Source organism: Equus przewalskii, chromosome 31, assembly GCF_037783145.1.
Source record: "Equus przewalskii isolate Varuska chromosome 31, EquPr2, whole genome shotgun sequence".
NCBI lineage: Eukaryota > Metazoa > Chordata > Mammalia > Perissodactyla > Equidae > Equus > Equus przewalskii.
The window spans coordinates 1,705,471-1,721,841 of record NC_091861.1 but is presented as its reverse complement, the minus strand read 5'-3'; the positions used below and the strand labels follow the sequence as shown (position 1 = coordinate 1,721,841).

The window sequence follows — 16,371 nt, the reverse complement described above, 5'->3', positions numbered from 1 at the left end:
TGTTAAATGACTTTTAGTGTAGTTTTACTGTGTAGACTATAATGTATAAATTATATTACTGTTTTGGCAACAGGAGGTATCCAACTGTGTGAGTTTAATTGAAGTAAAGAACACACACCCGGTTGAACTATTTTTTTTCTCTTTTATGTTTAGATGATGCTAGGTTGGGATACTACAAAAATTATATTCTGCAAGAAGAGACTGATATTGGCCTCTAATAATTGTTATCCAAAGTCAAATGACAAGCTAAAAGGATAAAAAATTAAGGTGTCATGTTTTCTCTTAAAAAGCAATTATCACTGTAATCCTAATTATAGTAGTAAAATGTTATACTTCATGCAAATGCAATTACACAATATAACTGGTATATAAAAATGCAGGCAAAAGTTCATGCTTCTGTAAAGCCAGAAATTGCCTAAATTTTCTATGAAAATGGATTAGAGTCAATTATCCTTTTATATGATGCTAGGATAACCACGCTGCAGATGTAACCTCAGTAAGAGAAACTTGTAAGTTTATTCTTTGAACTTTTCAAATGTCTAGTTCTTTTAATATATAAGGGGCTCTACACAGATAAAAGCTGATGTGCATGCACGTATACCAAATTCTTATTGGACGTTGGAAGTTCATAGGCAAATTACCATTATAAACAAAGAAAAAAATATGCAAAGCAAAGAAAATATTTTAGCAATAAAATACCTGACAGTAATATATACTTTACAAATAACATTTATATTTTTGTGATTGTACAAGTAAGACATCCTCAAATTAGGGCATTTGGGTATAAACACAAAGAAGGAAGTTTTAAGGAAAAAATTTCCTGTGATATTATCATCCAACTATTGTTAACTTTTGACATATTTCTTTTCGGTCATCTTCCGTGTGTGTGTATGCATGTGTTTATATTGTGAGTGAGATCATCCTACATAGACATCACCTGATATTATCTAATGAACATTTCTCTACATCAGTAAATGCTCTGGAAACATAATTTTAGTTGAATCATTTGTTTGGATAATAATTCATTAGACACGATGTTTCCAATTTTTAACAGTTATGGATAATAATAATTTTGAACTTGAATCTGAATTTTTGATGATTCCCTTACTAGAGCTATCTAAAAGGATCGCTAGTCTAAAAACTACAAACTCTTTTAAGGCTATTAATGTGTAGCACTTTGCTCAAGTACTGCACTAAATTCTGCCCACTATATATCAGTAGGTGACAAAAAGAAGTGAGAGATTAAAAAAGAGGCGGGAAGCCATATTGCACAGTGGGTGGAAATGCCCTTCTAGAGTGGAGACCACTGTTTGCATCTGGGCTTGGCTCATCATCAGTGGGTGACCAGAGGCAAATCATTAAACCTCATATTTACTTCACAGAGGAAAGGAAATAACACTTACCTTGTAGGGGTGTTTGAGATCATTACCGTGAAGGATGGATTCCTCTATCTAGCTTAGTGTCAGCATACAATAAATATTTGACCATAATCTGGTTTTATTACACATTTCTTTGAATAATGGTGAAATTGAATATTTTATAAAAGTTTGTTGATCATTTATGTCTTCCTCTGTGAATATTTTTCATATTCCTTGTGTATTTTTTCATTGGAATTTTGATAAAGAGTTAGGGTAACACGTTATTAAATGATGCTTCTAATCTTCATTTGTCTCATGTTTTTATGTGTTATCTCAGGTCATTTTTTTAATTTTGAAAACTTTGTTCCCAGATATTTTTGGTTTTTATGATTTTTTTCAATATCAAAATGACTTTATTTTTTGTTTTAGATGCATGTCCATTGTAAAAATTCAGAAAATATGAAAAAGGAAAATTTTTTTTTAAATTTGTAACCCTGATGCCTAGAGATAATCAATATTGTGGTATACATGTCAAAATATTTCGTAAATTATAAAATGGAGTCACTTTACATGTGTAGACTTTTAATATTTTCCTTTCTTCCCAATATTGCATATTTTTAGGTCAATAAATAACACATATAGATAGCCACATTATGAGAATAGCATCTGATATTCCATTTTGTTCATGATGTCCTTTGCCTTGCAGAAGCTTTTTAGTCTGTTGTGGTCCCATTTGTTTATTTTTTCTTGTGATTCCCTTGCCTAAGTAGACATGGCGTTCGAAAAGATGCTGCTAAGACTGATGTCAAAGAGTGTACTCCTATATTTTCTAGGAGTTTTATGGCTTCAGGTCTTACATTCAAGTCTTTAGTCCATTTTGGGTTAATTTTTTGTATGGCATAAGATAACGGTCTACTTTCTTTCTTTTGCATGTGGCTGTCCGTTTTCCCAACACCGTTTATTGAAGAGGGTTTCCTCTCCTTTGTCGAAGATTAGCTGTCCATAGATGTGTCGTTTTATTTATGGGTTTTCAATTCTGTTCCATTGATCTCTGTGTCTATTTTTCTGCCAGTACTATGCTGTTTTGTTTACTGTAGCTTTGTAGTATGTTTTGAAGTCAGGAATTGCAATGCCTCCAGCTTTGTTCTTTTTTCTCAGGATTCCTTCAGCTATTCAGGATCCTTTGTTGTTCCACATAGGTTTTAGGATTCTTTGTTCTGTTTCCATGAAGATTCTGACTGGGATTGCATTGAATCTGTAGATTGCTTTAGGTAATATGGACATTTTAGCTATGTTTATTCTTCCAATCCATGAGCATGGAATATTTTTCCATTTATTTATGTTGTCTTCGATTTGTTTCAATAATGTCTTATAGTTACCAGTGTATGGGTCTTTCACCTCCTTGGTTAAGTTTATTCCTAGCTATTTTATTCTTTTTGTTGCAATTATAAATGGGATTGTATTCTTGACTTCTCTTTCTGCGAGCTTGTTATTAGTGTATAGAAATGCAACTGATTTTTGTAAGTTGATTTTGGATGATTTTTTGTGTAGTGGTTACTGTGAGGTTTGTATAAAAGATCTCACAAATAAGATAGTCTGTTTTCTGATAGCCTCTTATCTCCATTTAGAGCCTAAGCAGGTTCCAGCCGTTTCTTCTTGCTCTTCTCAGTTACTGTTGCCACAAATTGTTCTTTTCTGTGTTGTGAGTTTGTGACTAAATTATTTATAGTTATTTTTGATGCTTTCCTTCCCTTTGTTTTTTATGTTATAATTAAGTATTTACTAACCTATTCTGATATAAAGCAGCAATTTTCTGATTTTATCTGTCTATTTATCTCCTTGCTCAAGGTTTTGTAAACTTTTGCTTTTTAGTTTCTCATGGGAGGACTCCTTTCAATGTTTCTTCTAAGGCAGGCCTAGTGGTGATGAACTCCCTCAGCTTTTATTTATCTGGGAAAGCATTAACTTCTCCATCGTATCTGAAGGATAGTTTTGCTGGATAGAGGATTCTTGGCTGAAAGTTTTTGACTTTCAGTTTTTTTAGTTTATCATTCAGTTATCCCCTAGCCTCTAAGTTTTCTGCTGAGACATCTGCTGAAAGCCTGATAGAGATTCCTTTGCAGGTTATTTTCTTCTGCATTACTGCCCTTAATATTTTTTCTTTGTCATTGATTTTTGTCAGTTTTAATATTATATGCCTTGCAGAAGGTGTTTTTGCATTGATGTAATTAGGAGTTCTATTGACTTCACATACTTGTAAGTCCACTTCCTTTCAGGTTTGGGAAGTCCTCAGCTATTATTTCTTTGAGCAAGCTCTCTGCTCCTTTCTCCCTGTCTTCTCCGTCTGGAATACCTATAATCCTTATGTTACTTTTCCTAATTGAGTTGGATATTTCTCAAAGAATTTCTTCATTTTTTTAAGAATCTTAGTTCTCTCTCCTCCTCCACCTGAAGCATTTCTATATTTCTATTTTCTAAGTGAGTCCTCCGTAATGTCAGTTCTATTTTTTATGGATTGTAGGTTATTTTTTATCTCATTAATTTTGTTCTTCATATCCAGAATTTGTTTGTTTTTTTTTAGAATTCCAATCTCTTTGGTAAAGTATTCCTTCTACTCATTGATTTTATTCCTGAGCTCATTGAACTGTCTTTCTGAGTTTTCTTGTAACTTGTTGAGTTTCTTTATGACAACTAATATGAATTCTCTGTCATTTAGATTGTACATTTCTTTGACTTCAGGCTTGGTTTCTGGAGTCTTGTTATTTTCCTTCTGCTCTGAAGTGTTAATGTAATTCTTCATGGTGTTTGATGAATTGATCCTTTGCTCCAGGGCGTTTGTAGTAGTATTGGGTCACAGATTCCACCTGCCACTGCTGGTAGTGGGCAGGAGCTGTGTTTTCTGATCCCACTTCATCTGCTGGAAGTTGTGCTGGTAGGGCTCCTCTGTGTTTGCACACTGGCCACAGCCGCTTGGCAGGTCATGCACTCACATGCAGCTGGAGCCTCTGTGCTCTGCCAGCAGGGTTGCTCTCATGCAGAAGCACTGTGCTTTGCGGGGGACTGGCTGAGCTGCTGCACTAGCGGGAGGCATGGGGCACTTTGTTTCACATGCAGGCTGGCTCTGTGTTTGTGGGCAGTTTGGCTGAGCTGCTGCACTTGGTGGGGGCTCCCCTATGGGGGCTGAGCTGCACCACTCAGTGGGGAGCATTCCCACAGATGGGGCTGCTCGCATGCTGGGTTCTCCCGTGGGCTGGAAAGTATTGGCGCACAGGCCAGGCTGCCCCATCTCCTCTTACAGTTGCACCAGCCACTGAGTAAGGACCCAAGACCTGGGTCTGTGCTGCTGGTAAGGGGAAGGGGTCCACTCACCTAGTTCCACTGCTTCCTGTGGATCCAGTCCCCCCACCTTCAGACTGTATGGTTGTGTGGATCTCTCAGACATCCTATTGTGCTGTGTAGGGAATCCTCTGTTGGTTAAGGAATGCCATTTAGTTGTAATTTAGAGGAGAAACAAAGGGAACAACTCACTCTGTCATGATGCTGATGTTACTCCACTGATATTCCTTTGTATAAGTAATATAACCAGTCTTCTGTTGACAGATTTCTGGGTTAAGTTTTCAGATATTGGGGGTTGCAGAGCAAGATTGCTTCTAGAAACAATGTTAAAATGAACATTTTCATGAAAACATATTTTTTTGTTCAAAAGTTTTATGTTTTTATGTTATAAAATCTATGTTTCCTTTGTGAGTTTTATTTTAAAAAGTGACTTTTTTTTCTAGGAAAGTACCTGAGAACAGATAAATGTTCTTCTGCATTTTTTCCTAATCTGGTTTAAGGATATTTTTTGTCCTTTTGAAATTTATTTAAGTGCATATTGTGATAGGAAATACTAATCTTGGATAAACACTAAATTGACAATTTCTTAAAACTGCCCTTAAATTCTATTTTCTTTGTGATCTTAAAAGGAGAAGTATAAGCTATTATTAACTGATTTAGAGTATTTCGGATATAGGTAAATTATTATTAGGAGAAGCAAATGTCGATTGAGTGCTTGATCTGAGCTTGAAAATGAGATAATCCTTGCCCTCGTGTATAATCTAGTAAGAAAGATGAGGCACAGGGCACAATTAAGAGGAATCAATTTTAAGCTAACGTATGCATAAAAGCTAGAGGAAGTTTTTAAAAATGTGCTGACATATTGGGAACTGCAAAGTATTAATCAGAGTAAGCTTCCTTTGAGATGACACTTGGACCAAGATGAAAACAAAATCAGGAATGAGGTGAACTTAAAGTGAGAGGTTTCTTCATATGTGTGAAGCAGCTTGGTCCTTGCAACGAATTTCCTTAGCAAATCCAAATCTTTTCTTGACCAAGAAGAAAAGCCTATCTTGCCTAATAGAGGAATCCTTTCTTTGGATGGAAGCAATTTTACATCAAGCATCTTACTTAAACGTCAAGACACAAACCAATCATTTTAATGTGCAAGAGTTTTAAAGTTTCAGTTCTAACCTGAGAGGTAGTGGAGCATGCGGAGGGGTGGCAGTGAGAGCAGTGCTTAATCAGAACACGGACAGGGATAGAATTTCTCTTGGATATATGCCTTTCTGATCTTCAGATTTTGAGACTTGAGATAGTTATCAGAGACACTGAAGAGGTAGCGTATTTCCTGAGGGACATCAACCATCACCAAAGTAGATACCTGTGATCACAGCTGAAATATGTGAAGACCGGAAGAAGGCTGGAGGAGTAGCGCCTGACTTAGCAGAGTAGAGGACGATAAAGCTTGAGTGTCTGCAGCGGGGGAGAGGATTGTGAAGCAAGCTGATCTGCTTTCAGGATTCTGGAAAATCTTGGAAGACAGGAGTGGAACATAGGGCTGAAACCAAAATTGGCAGTTCCACCTCTACTCCAAGCCACCAGGTGACTATCCCTCCTCCACCCAGAAAATTGGGGGCTTTCTCTCTGAAGAGCTTAAACCAGGAGGCTTTGGTTAAAATAGGGGCAGTGAAGTTAGAATAGAGGGATTCGTAGAAAGTCTGCGTTCTGAAAGGTGAGATCCCACCCCTCTATTTGTAAACAGCTCCTTGACCCCTGATGGTTAGGGTTACACACACCAAGCAGGAAACGGTAGGATCCTTCTCTTGAGAAACAAAATGACCACAGAGGAGAGAATTACAGCTACGTGTAACTGGTAATCTCCCATAGGAAAAGATGGCTTGCCACTCAGTCGGTCTACACTGAAGCCCACTCATTTGGGGAAGATAAATGTACATAAGTGCAATTGTAATCATAATATACTGCGTAGACAGCAAGGAGCAATATGTAGGTAGTCATTATGATGAAAATGCTGATATTGATTTAACCACAAACTGAAATACTAGTAATTACATTAACAGGCTGGAGATGGGGGAAGGGCCATAAAAAAGAGTTTAATCTTCATCTACCATCATGAATCAGTAGAAATTTCTTAATTGATGGAACAAGCAATATTGATATAAGAAAATTTAGAAATACAGAGGTGAATACCAGAAGAATTAGCTTTAAAAAAATTGAAAGTATTTGTCACTGCTTAGCTGGAATGGGGGTCGGGGGCAGAAGACTGCCATTTTTCATTATTATGCCTTTTGGATCTATATGATTTTAATCATGTGCCATTAAATTAGCCAGGTTAATTAAAGGAAACATTCTCTGTGATAGAGCTTAGGCGTGGGGTTGCTCCTTTAACAGCGTCGTGGCTGGCCTGTAATAGGCACTCAGTAAATATTTGGTAAATGAAAGATCGCCTTTTTAAAAAGGGATCTGACCATTATCATTTTTGTCTCATTCCTTGGAGAAGCCATCACTGCTGTTGTTAGAGTTGTTATTCCTTTATCTGTCTACCCTTTGAGTCTCTGCAATGCTTATCTCCCCCTACTAGACGTTTTTCAGTTTCTGAAATATTTTATTTTACATAGAATGATTTGTATTTACGTTATGTTTAAGTACAGAGTTTAATACAATCTTGAGGTTATACGATAAAAACATCCTCTGATAATAAGAACCTTTGACATCTATCATTTCTGTGTTTTCACCTCTCCAGATCTGAAATAGCTCAGCTCAGTCAAGAAAAAAGGTACGCTTGTGACCGACTGGAGAAGTTGCAGAGAAGAAATGATGAATTGGAGGAACAGTGTGTCCAACATGGGAGACTGCATGAGATAATGAAGCAAAGGTAATCAAGGTTTAATAATCAACTCAGAGGCCGTATATTGAATGTGTTTGGTTCACAGATAGAACAGGAATTGCTGTGGAATAAATAAAATTCATGATCACTGTGCTATTCAAGGGACATGCTCAAAATCTAACGCTTTTATGTATTTATGCTTTCTCAACTCAGGTGGTTCTTACAATACACGGAGAGGAGAGCACAGCCCCTCTTTACTATTCTCCAATGACACAGACTTAGATTTAACACCGACTGTAGGCAAACCAGCTACCTTTAAGGTGTGAGTTGGTAATGTTGTAATATGGGGAATTTCACAACTTCTCTTCTAGAAGTTAGGTTTTGTACATTTTTTGTAAGATGAAACATGTAGCAGGCCTAAGAAAGTTCAATATCTTAATCACAGGTTGCGCTGAGAGTATTGCTAGAGTCAGGATTTGACTCCAAACCACTACTTTGAGGAAGTTACTTGACCTGTCTGAACACCCGTTTCTTGATCTATGTATTGGGGCTAATAATACCCACTTTGCAGTTGGATATAAAGATCAAGCGGAATATATGTAAAACACCTGGCTCATAATAGCCATCTGCGAAATGGCATCAGTGGGATTTACTCTCTTTTTCTAGATGAAGAAACTTAGGCTCAGAGAGACTAGTGAATTTGCTCAAAGTGACAGATTAAGTGATATCGTTCAAACTTGAATCTTGAACTTTTGGCTCCAAATTCCTTTCCTTTTTAGAGCAGTATTTTCCCTTATTATTTCCTATAAATGTGTTATTACTAATTTCTGTGTAATGATGGATTTCCCTGGAAAAAAAAATCTCGGTATTTTGCACCATATGCTGAATTGATTTCGGCCGATGTGCACTTCCGCACGGCGACCGCAGCCAGCCTTCCGGGGAGCGGGGCTCAGCCTGCAGCTCCGTGCCACCCCAATCCAGCTCCAGCACACCCTGAGCTTTCTCTGTTTCAGAAACAATTGTTGATGTAGTTGAGAGAAAATGAAAATATCTATGGACTCCTTTTATTTTTTACTTTTTAATTTAAAGTAAACATAAAATCCTTGGGGAGGGGGCAGGTAATTTACAACTTTGATCACTTGCTCTATTGAATAGAAGAAAGACAGTCAGAAAATGGCGCTGCTTTTTAGTCACCAAAATACTAAATGTGGATATATTTGCAAGGTAAGGATCCTTCATTAATTTATTCATTAAAATATTTACTTAAGCCCAGACAGGCCAGGAGTCAGCAAACTTTTTCTGTCAAGGGGCGGAGAGTAAAATAGAGGCTTTGTGGGTCACACGTGGTCTCTATCTGTCACACAGTCTTCTTTGTTTTGTTTTTATTTTTGTTTTTTACAGCGCTTTACAAAAACAAAAACCATTCTTAGCTAAAGGGCCAACAAAACAATCCAGAGGATTCGGCTCTTGGGCTGTAATTTGCCTCTGTACAAGACAACCAAGGCATCTTTCTAATATTTCTTTTCTCACATCTGTATATTGCTTTAGAGTTCACAAAATACACACATTGTCTTGCCTTGAAACAAACTGGAAAGTAGCTGTTATTATCATCTCCATTTCCAGATGGAGAACTAAGGCTCAGAAAGATAAAGTTGCCAACTGAAGGTCAGATAGCAAATTAATCATTCATTCATTCACCAAATATTTGTAGATCGCTACTATGTGTCATGTTCTCCACCACATGCTGGAATAAAATAGCAAAGTAAATATTGTTCCCAGTCTAATGGAGCTCACAGCCTTATAGGGACGATGGATATTGATAAAGAATTTCACAACTATCTAATTAATCACAGTAACGATCAGATCTATAAAAGGGAAGTGTAGTTTGTCGTATAAGCACATTTAATAAGGGGACTTCTCGTGATCAGGAAAAGTTTCAGTAAGAAAATGCTTGAAATGAAAAAACTTCAAGTGGATCTGTAAGCCATGGCATAGGGATTTTTAGCCTTCTAGAGCAGGAGCTGGCAAACTGCCCCAGCCCACAGCCTCTTTTGTGTGGCTCAGGACGTAGTCGTGCTCGTTCATTTACAGATCGTCTGGGGCTGCTTTGGCACTACAATGTCAGAGTTGGGGAGCTGAGTCACAGGCTGTGACCTACTGGCTCACAAAGCCTAAAATATTTGCCGTCTGACCCTCTCCTAAAAAATTTGCCAGCTCCTGTTCTAGAGAAAGGAAAATTGTAAAATTGAAGATCCTGAGGTCGGGCTTTTGAGGAAGGAAAAAACTGTGTTTAGCGTAAAGAATGAGGGAAAGAATGGCATGGGAGGAGGGCGGGGGCAGGGCCTTTACGTTTCTTTTAAAGATTTTATTTTTCCTTGTTCTCCCTAAAGCCCCCGGTACATAGTTGCATACTTTTAGTTGTGGGTCCTTCTAGTTGTGGCATATGGGACGCTGCCCCAGTATGGCCTGATGAGCTGTGCCATGTCCGCACCCGGGATCCGAACCAGCAAAACCCCAGGCCACCGAAATGGAGCCCTCGAGCCCAACCACTCTGCCACGGGGCCGGCCCCCAGGGCCTTTAAGTTTTTATTATAGACCTTTTACCTTATTCTATTACTAAAGGGAAGAAATTTAAAGTTTTTTTAAAAAAATAAAGGGGAATAATGTGATCAAGTTGCATTTTAAAAATAGCATTCCAGCTCCAGAGTGGCTAATGGATTGGAGCAGAGCCATCCTGTTTACACAAGAACAGCTAGGAAGCTACCAGAGCAGTTAGCCAAGCGATGATGAAGGCTTGCTCTTGAAGTGCTAATGATGGCGACAGAAGTAAACAGATTGGTGAAATATTTAGGCGAAATCAACAGGACTTAATAGTTGAGTAGCTATGTTGGGTGAAGAAGGGGGCATATTCTTGATGTGAACAATGGATGCATAATGCTGCCACTTACTGAGAACTAGAGCACGCTCCAAAGAAGCATGTTTGTGGTCAAGATGGCCTGGGTTTGGGATGAGACCAAGTGTTAAGCTGTGGCCGTGTTCAAATGCATTGAACAAATGGCTACATTGAGTAAGCATGTGGACTTAGGGGACTAAGCTCAGGAGGAAGGTCTAGGCTAGAGATAGACGTCTCCATTAGCCTATAGAAGATATCTGAAACCTCGGGAGTAAATGAGGTCACCTGGAGAATAAAAGGAAGAAGGAAGAAGGGCTTACTGAATCTTAAAGGACAATATTTTTTAAAGGTAAGGTAGAGGTTAGCAAATGAGTCTGAGACAAGTAACCTGAGAAATAAGTGGAAACTGGAAGAGCACGTTATCATGCATGCCAAGGGATGGAAATGCTTCAGGAAAGGAAGTGATCAACCAGATGCTGCTGAGTGATTAAATCAGACTGAAAAGTATCCATTGGACTTAGTGACATGGACATTACTGGTTATGCTAACAAAAATAGTTTTAGTAGAAGAGTAAGTACAGAAACCCTATTAGAATGGATTGAAAAGTTAGTCTGCGTTGAAAAACCTAAACAGCAAATTTAAACCACTTTTTCGTGAGATTTGCCTACAAGGGAAAGCGGGAAGCAAGAGAGAGCAAGAGAGATATACAAACCAACTGGTGGTGGGAAGATGTACTGGAAGGGGCATTTTGGAACAGAGAATCTTTTGTTTTAAGTTAGAGTAGATATGAATGTATTAAATTCTGAATGTAAGATCCTTAAGTTGTAAAGGCAGGAAAGTTACATTTTCCAACTGGTGGTTTGGAACCCCTGGTATCTACAGAGGCACTCCAGGGAATTCATGTTAAAAATAGCTATGACTTTTTTTTCTAGTTATGTTTTAAAATGAGTATTGATTCATATATTTCCCCCTAGAAAATAGAACCATGTGAGAGCTCCACAGTGTGTACAGAGGGAACGACCACCAGAGCCCGTGGAGGCGCACTGAGCCTGCTCGAGTGCTCTCACGCCCCCAGCAATCCTGGCTGTTTGTCAGCTATACAGCTTCATGTCGTTCTTTTCTTTCTTTCTTATATTAATGTATTATTTAAACTATATACATAAAAACCATTGGCTGGGGGCTGGCCCCGTGACCAAGTGGTTAAGTTCGCGTGCTCTGCTGCAGGCAGTCCAGTGTTTCGTTGGTTCGAATCCTGGGCGCGAACATGGCTCTGCTCATCAGACCACACTGAGGCAGCGTCCCACATGCCACAACTAGAAGGACCCACAACGAAGAATATACAACTATGTACTGGGGGGCTTTGGGGAGAAAAAAGGAAAAAAATTAAAAAATCTTTAAAAAAAAAAAAAAAACCATTGGCTGAAGACATGAAGCTGCTGATTGAAATGTAACAAACTAATAAGGAGTTTAAAATTGGTAATTCTTCTATAAATTAACCTCAGAATAACCTTTACCAAATCTGTAAGTTGTATTTTTCTAATAGAAATTTTATTCCTCAAAAATAAATGTTAAAAATAGGAAATGTTATATTGATTTTTATCTAATTTGACATTTCATTTTTGGAGAATAGTCTTACTATTCATTATTTTGAAAAGTACTTAAAGACTGAAATATTAACCTTTATCTCATCATTTAAAAACAAAACAAGACAAAATAGAATGCAACAAGGTTTAAAAAGAGTTATACACCTCAACCGAGTAGGATTTATCCCAAGTATACAGGGCTGCTTTAACATTCAAAAATCAGTTAATGTAATTTATCACATTAATAGGCTAAATAAGAAAAATCACACAATTATATCAATAGATGCAGAAAAAACATTTGACAAAATCCAAAACCCATTCGTGATAAAAACTCTCGGTAAAATAGAAATAGAGGGAAACTTCATCAACTTGATAAAGAATGCCTACAAACAACCTACTGCTAACATCATACTGAGTGGTGAGAAACTTGAAGCTTTCCCAGAGAAATCAGGTACAAGGCAAGGATGTTCCTTCTCCCCACTCCTTTTCAATATCATCCTGGAAGTTCTCACTAATGCAATAAGACAAGAAAAGGAAATAAAAGGTGTACAAATTGAAAAGGAAGATGTAAAACTGTCTTTGTTTGCAGATGACATGATCACCTATGTAGAAAATCTGAAAGAATCAACAAAAAAATCCTGGAACTAATAAGCAATTATAGCAGGGTTGCAGGATATAAGGTTAATATACAAAAGTCAATTGGTTTCATATATACCAGCAATGAACAAGTGGAATTTTAAATTAAAAACAAAATACCATTTACATTAGCACCCCCAAAAATGAAATACTTAGCTTTAAATCTAATGAAATATGTACAAGATCTATATGAGGAAAACTACAAGACTCTGATGAAAGAAATCAAAGGAGAACTAAATAAATTAAGAGATAATCCATGTTTAATAATAAGAAGACAAAATGTTGTCAAAATGTCAGTTCTTCCCAACTTGATCTATAGATTTCAAGACAATCCCAATCAAAATCCAAGCAAGTTATTTTGTGGATATTGACAAACTGATTCTAAAGTTTGTATGGAGAGGCAAATGACCCAGAATAGGCAACACAATTTCAGTGTAATGAAGGAGAAGAACAAAGTTGGAGGACTGAGATTGTCTGAATTTAAGACTTACTATAAAGCTGCAGTAATCAAGTCAGTGTGGTATTTGAAAAAGAACAGACAAATAGATCAATGAAACAGAATATGTAGGCCAGAAATATACCCACATAAATATAGTCAACTGATCTTTGATGAAGGAGAAAAGGCAATACAATGGAGCAAAGATAATCTTTTCAACAAGTGGTTTTGGAACCAGGCATCCAACATGCAAAAAAAAAAAAGAATCTAGACGCATCTCTTACACGTACACAAAAATTAACTCAAAATGGAGCACAGAAAGGGGGCTGGCCCCGTGGCCGAGTGGTTGAGTTCGTGTGCTCCGCTGCAGGCGGCCCAGTGTTTCTTTGGTTTGAATCCTGGGCGTGGACATGGCACTGCTCATCAAGCCACGCTGAGGCAGCGTCCCACATGCCACAACTAGAAGGACCCACAACGAAGAATATACAACTATGTACTGGGGGGCTTTGGGGAGAAAAAGGAAAAAAATCTTTAAAAAAAAAAAATGGAGCACAGAAAGAATCCATTGGAAAACTATTAGAAATAATCAACAGCTACAGCAAAATTGCAGGGTATAAAATCAACCTACATAAATCAGTAGCATTTCTATACTCTAACAACGAACTAACAGACAAAGAACTCAAGAACACAATCCCATTCACAATCATAACAAAAAAATAAAATACCTTGGGGTAAATTTAACCAAGGAAGTGAAAGACGTATACAATAAAAACTACAAGACTTTCCTGAAAGAAATTGATGACAACATAAAGAGATGGAAAGACATTCCATGTACATGGATTGGAAGAATAAACATAGTTAAAATGTCCATTCTACCTAAAGCAATCTACAGATTCAACACTATCCCAATCAGAATCCCAATCACATTCTTTAGAGAAATAGAACCAAGAATCCTAACATTCATATGGGGTAACCAAAGACCCCGAATCGCTAAAGCAATCCTGAGAAAAAAGAAAAAAGCTGCAGGCATCACAATCCCTGACTTGAAAACATACTACAAAGCTACAGTAATCAAAACAGCATGGGACTGGTACAAAAACAGGTGCACAGATCAATGGAACAGAATTGAAAGCCCATAAATAAAACCACACATCTATGGACAGCTAATCTTCAACCAAGGAGCTGAGGGCCTACAATGGAGAAAAGAAAGTCTCTTCAACAAATGGTGCTGGGATAACTGAACAGCCACATGTAAAATAATGAAAATTGACCATTCTTTTTCACCATTCACAAAAATAAACTCAAGATGGATCAAAGGCCTAAAGATAAGACCTGAAACCATAAGGGCTCTAGAAGAAAATATAGGCAGTACACTCTTTGACATCAGTGTCAAAAGGATCTTTTCAGACACCATGTCTTCTCAGACAAGGGAAACAATAGAAAGAGTAAACAAATGGGACTTCATTGGACTAAAGAGCTTCTTCAAGGCAAGGGAAAACAGGATTGAAACAAAAAGACAGCCCACCAACTGGGAAAAAATATTTGCAAGTCATATATCCAACAAAGAGTTAATCTCTATACTATATAAAGAACTCACACAACTCAACAACAAAAAATCAAACAAACCAATCAAAAAATGGGCAGGGGACATAAAGAGAAATTTCTCCAAAGAAGATATATGGATGGCCAATAGACACATGAAAAGATGCTCATCATTACTAATCATCAGGGAAATGCAAATCAAATCTACACTAAGATATCACCTTACACCCATTAGAATGGCAAAAATAACCAAAACAAAAAGTGACAAATGTTGGAGAGGTTGTGGAGGAAAAAGCACCCTCATATGCTGCTGATGGGAATGCAAACTGGTGCAGCCACTATGGAAAACAGTATAGAGATTTCTCAAAAAATTAAAAATAGAAATACTGTATGACCCAGCCATCCCGTTGCTGGGTATCTATCCAAAGAACTTGAAATCAGCAATTCCAAAAGTCCCATGCACCACTATGTTCATTGCAGCATTATTTACAATAGCCAAGATGTGGAAGCAACATAAGTGCCCATCAACTGATGATTGGATAAAGAAGATATGGTATATATATATACAATGGACTATTACTCAGCCATAATAAAGGATAAAATCGTCCCATTCACAACAACATGGATGGACCTTGAGGGTATTATGTTAGGTGAAATAAGCCAGATAGAGAAAGACAATCTCTGTATGACTCCACTCATAAGTGGAAGTTAAACATGTAGACAAAGAGAACAGATTAGTGGTTACCAGGGTAAAGGGAGGGTGAGGGGTAGGCACAAAGGGTGAAGGGGTGCACCTACAACATGACTGACAGACAATAATGTACAACTGAAATTTCACAAGGTTGTAAACTATCATAATCTTTATAAAAAGTAAAAAAAAAAAAAAATGGAGCACAGACCTAAATATAAAACACAAAACTATGAAACTCCATTAAAATTAAAAACTTAAGCTTTGAAAAAGACATTGTCAAGAGAATGAGTAGACAGGCCACAGACTGGGAGAAAATATTTGCGAAAGACACATCTGATAAAGGACTATTATCCAAAATATAAGAAGAACTCTTAAAACTCATCAACAAGAACATGAACAACCAATGAAAATAGTGGGCCAAAGACACCTCACCAATGAAGAGATACAGGTGTCAAATAAGTTTATGAAAAGATACTCCACATCATATATGATCAGGGAAATGCAAATTAAAACTATGAGGAGATACCACTACATACCTAGGCTGGCCAAAATCTGGAACACTGACAACAAGTGCTGTTAAGGGTGTGGAGCAACAGGAACTCTCATTTATTGCTGGCAGGAATGCAAAATGGTGCAGTCACTTTGGAAGACAGTTTGGCAGTTTCTTATAAAACTAAACATACAGCCCAGGAATCATGCTCCTTGGTATTTTCCCAAAGGAGTTGAAAACTTACCTCCACCCAAAAAACTTTCACATGGATGTCTATGAAAACTTTATTCATTATTGCGAAAACTTGGAAGCACCCAAGATATCCTTTGGCAGCTGAATGGATAAATAAACTGTGGTACATTCAGACAATGGAATATTATTCAGTGCTAAACAGAAATGAGCTCTCAAGTTATGAAAAGACATGGAGGAACCTTAAATGCACATTACTACATGAAAGAAGCCAATCTGAAAGGCTACACTGCATGCTTCCAACTATATGACATCCTGGAAAAGGCAAAGCTATGGAGACAGTACAAAGGTCACTGGTTGCAGGGGTTGTGGTGGAAAGGAGGGTTGAAC

General features: G+C 37.5%; 1 protein-coding gene across 31 annotated transcripts in view; it reads left to right on the top strand.

Moving 5' to 3' along the window:
• The window catches only part of SDCCAG8 (SHH signaling and ciliogenesis regulator SDCCAG8), a 222,856-nt gene that overhangs the window by 138,921 nt on the left and 67,564 nt on the right, over positions 1–16,371 (top strand). For 19 of the 31 annotated variants that reach the window (XR_011535263.1, XR_011535260.1, XR_011535262.1 and 16 more), the window contains one exon: positions 7,438–7,569. Coding sequence is in view for 20 of the 31 variants with exons in the window: in XM_070602168.1 (XP_070458269.1) it covers positions 7,438–7,569 (132 nt within the window). In the remaining 11 variants the exon portion in view is untranslated. Of the gene's footprint in view, positions 1–6,194; positions 6,279–7,437; positions 7,571–16,371 lie in introns of those variants that run through there. The other 12 variants (XR_011535257.1, XR_011535256.1, XR_011535258.1 and 9 more) reach the window with 2 other exon arrangements.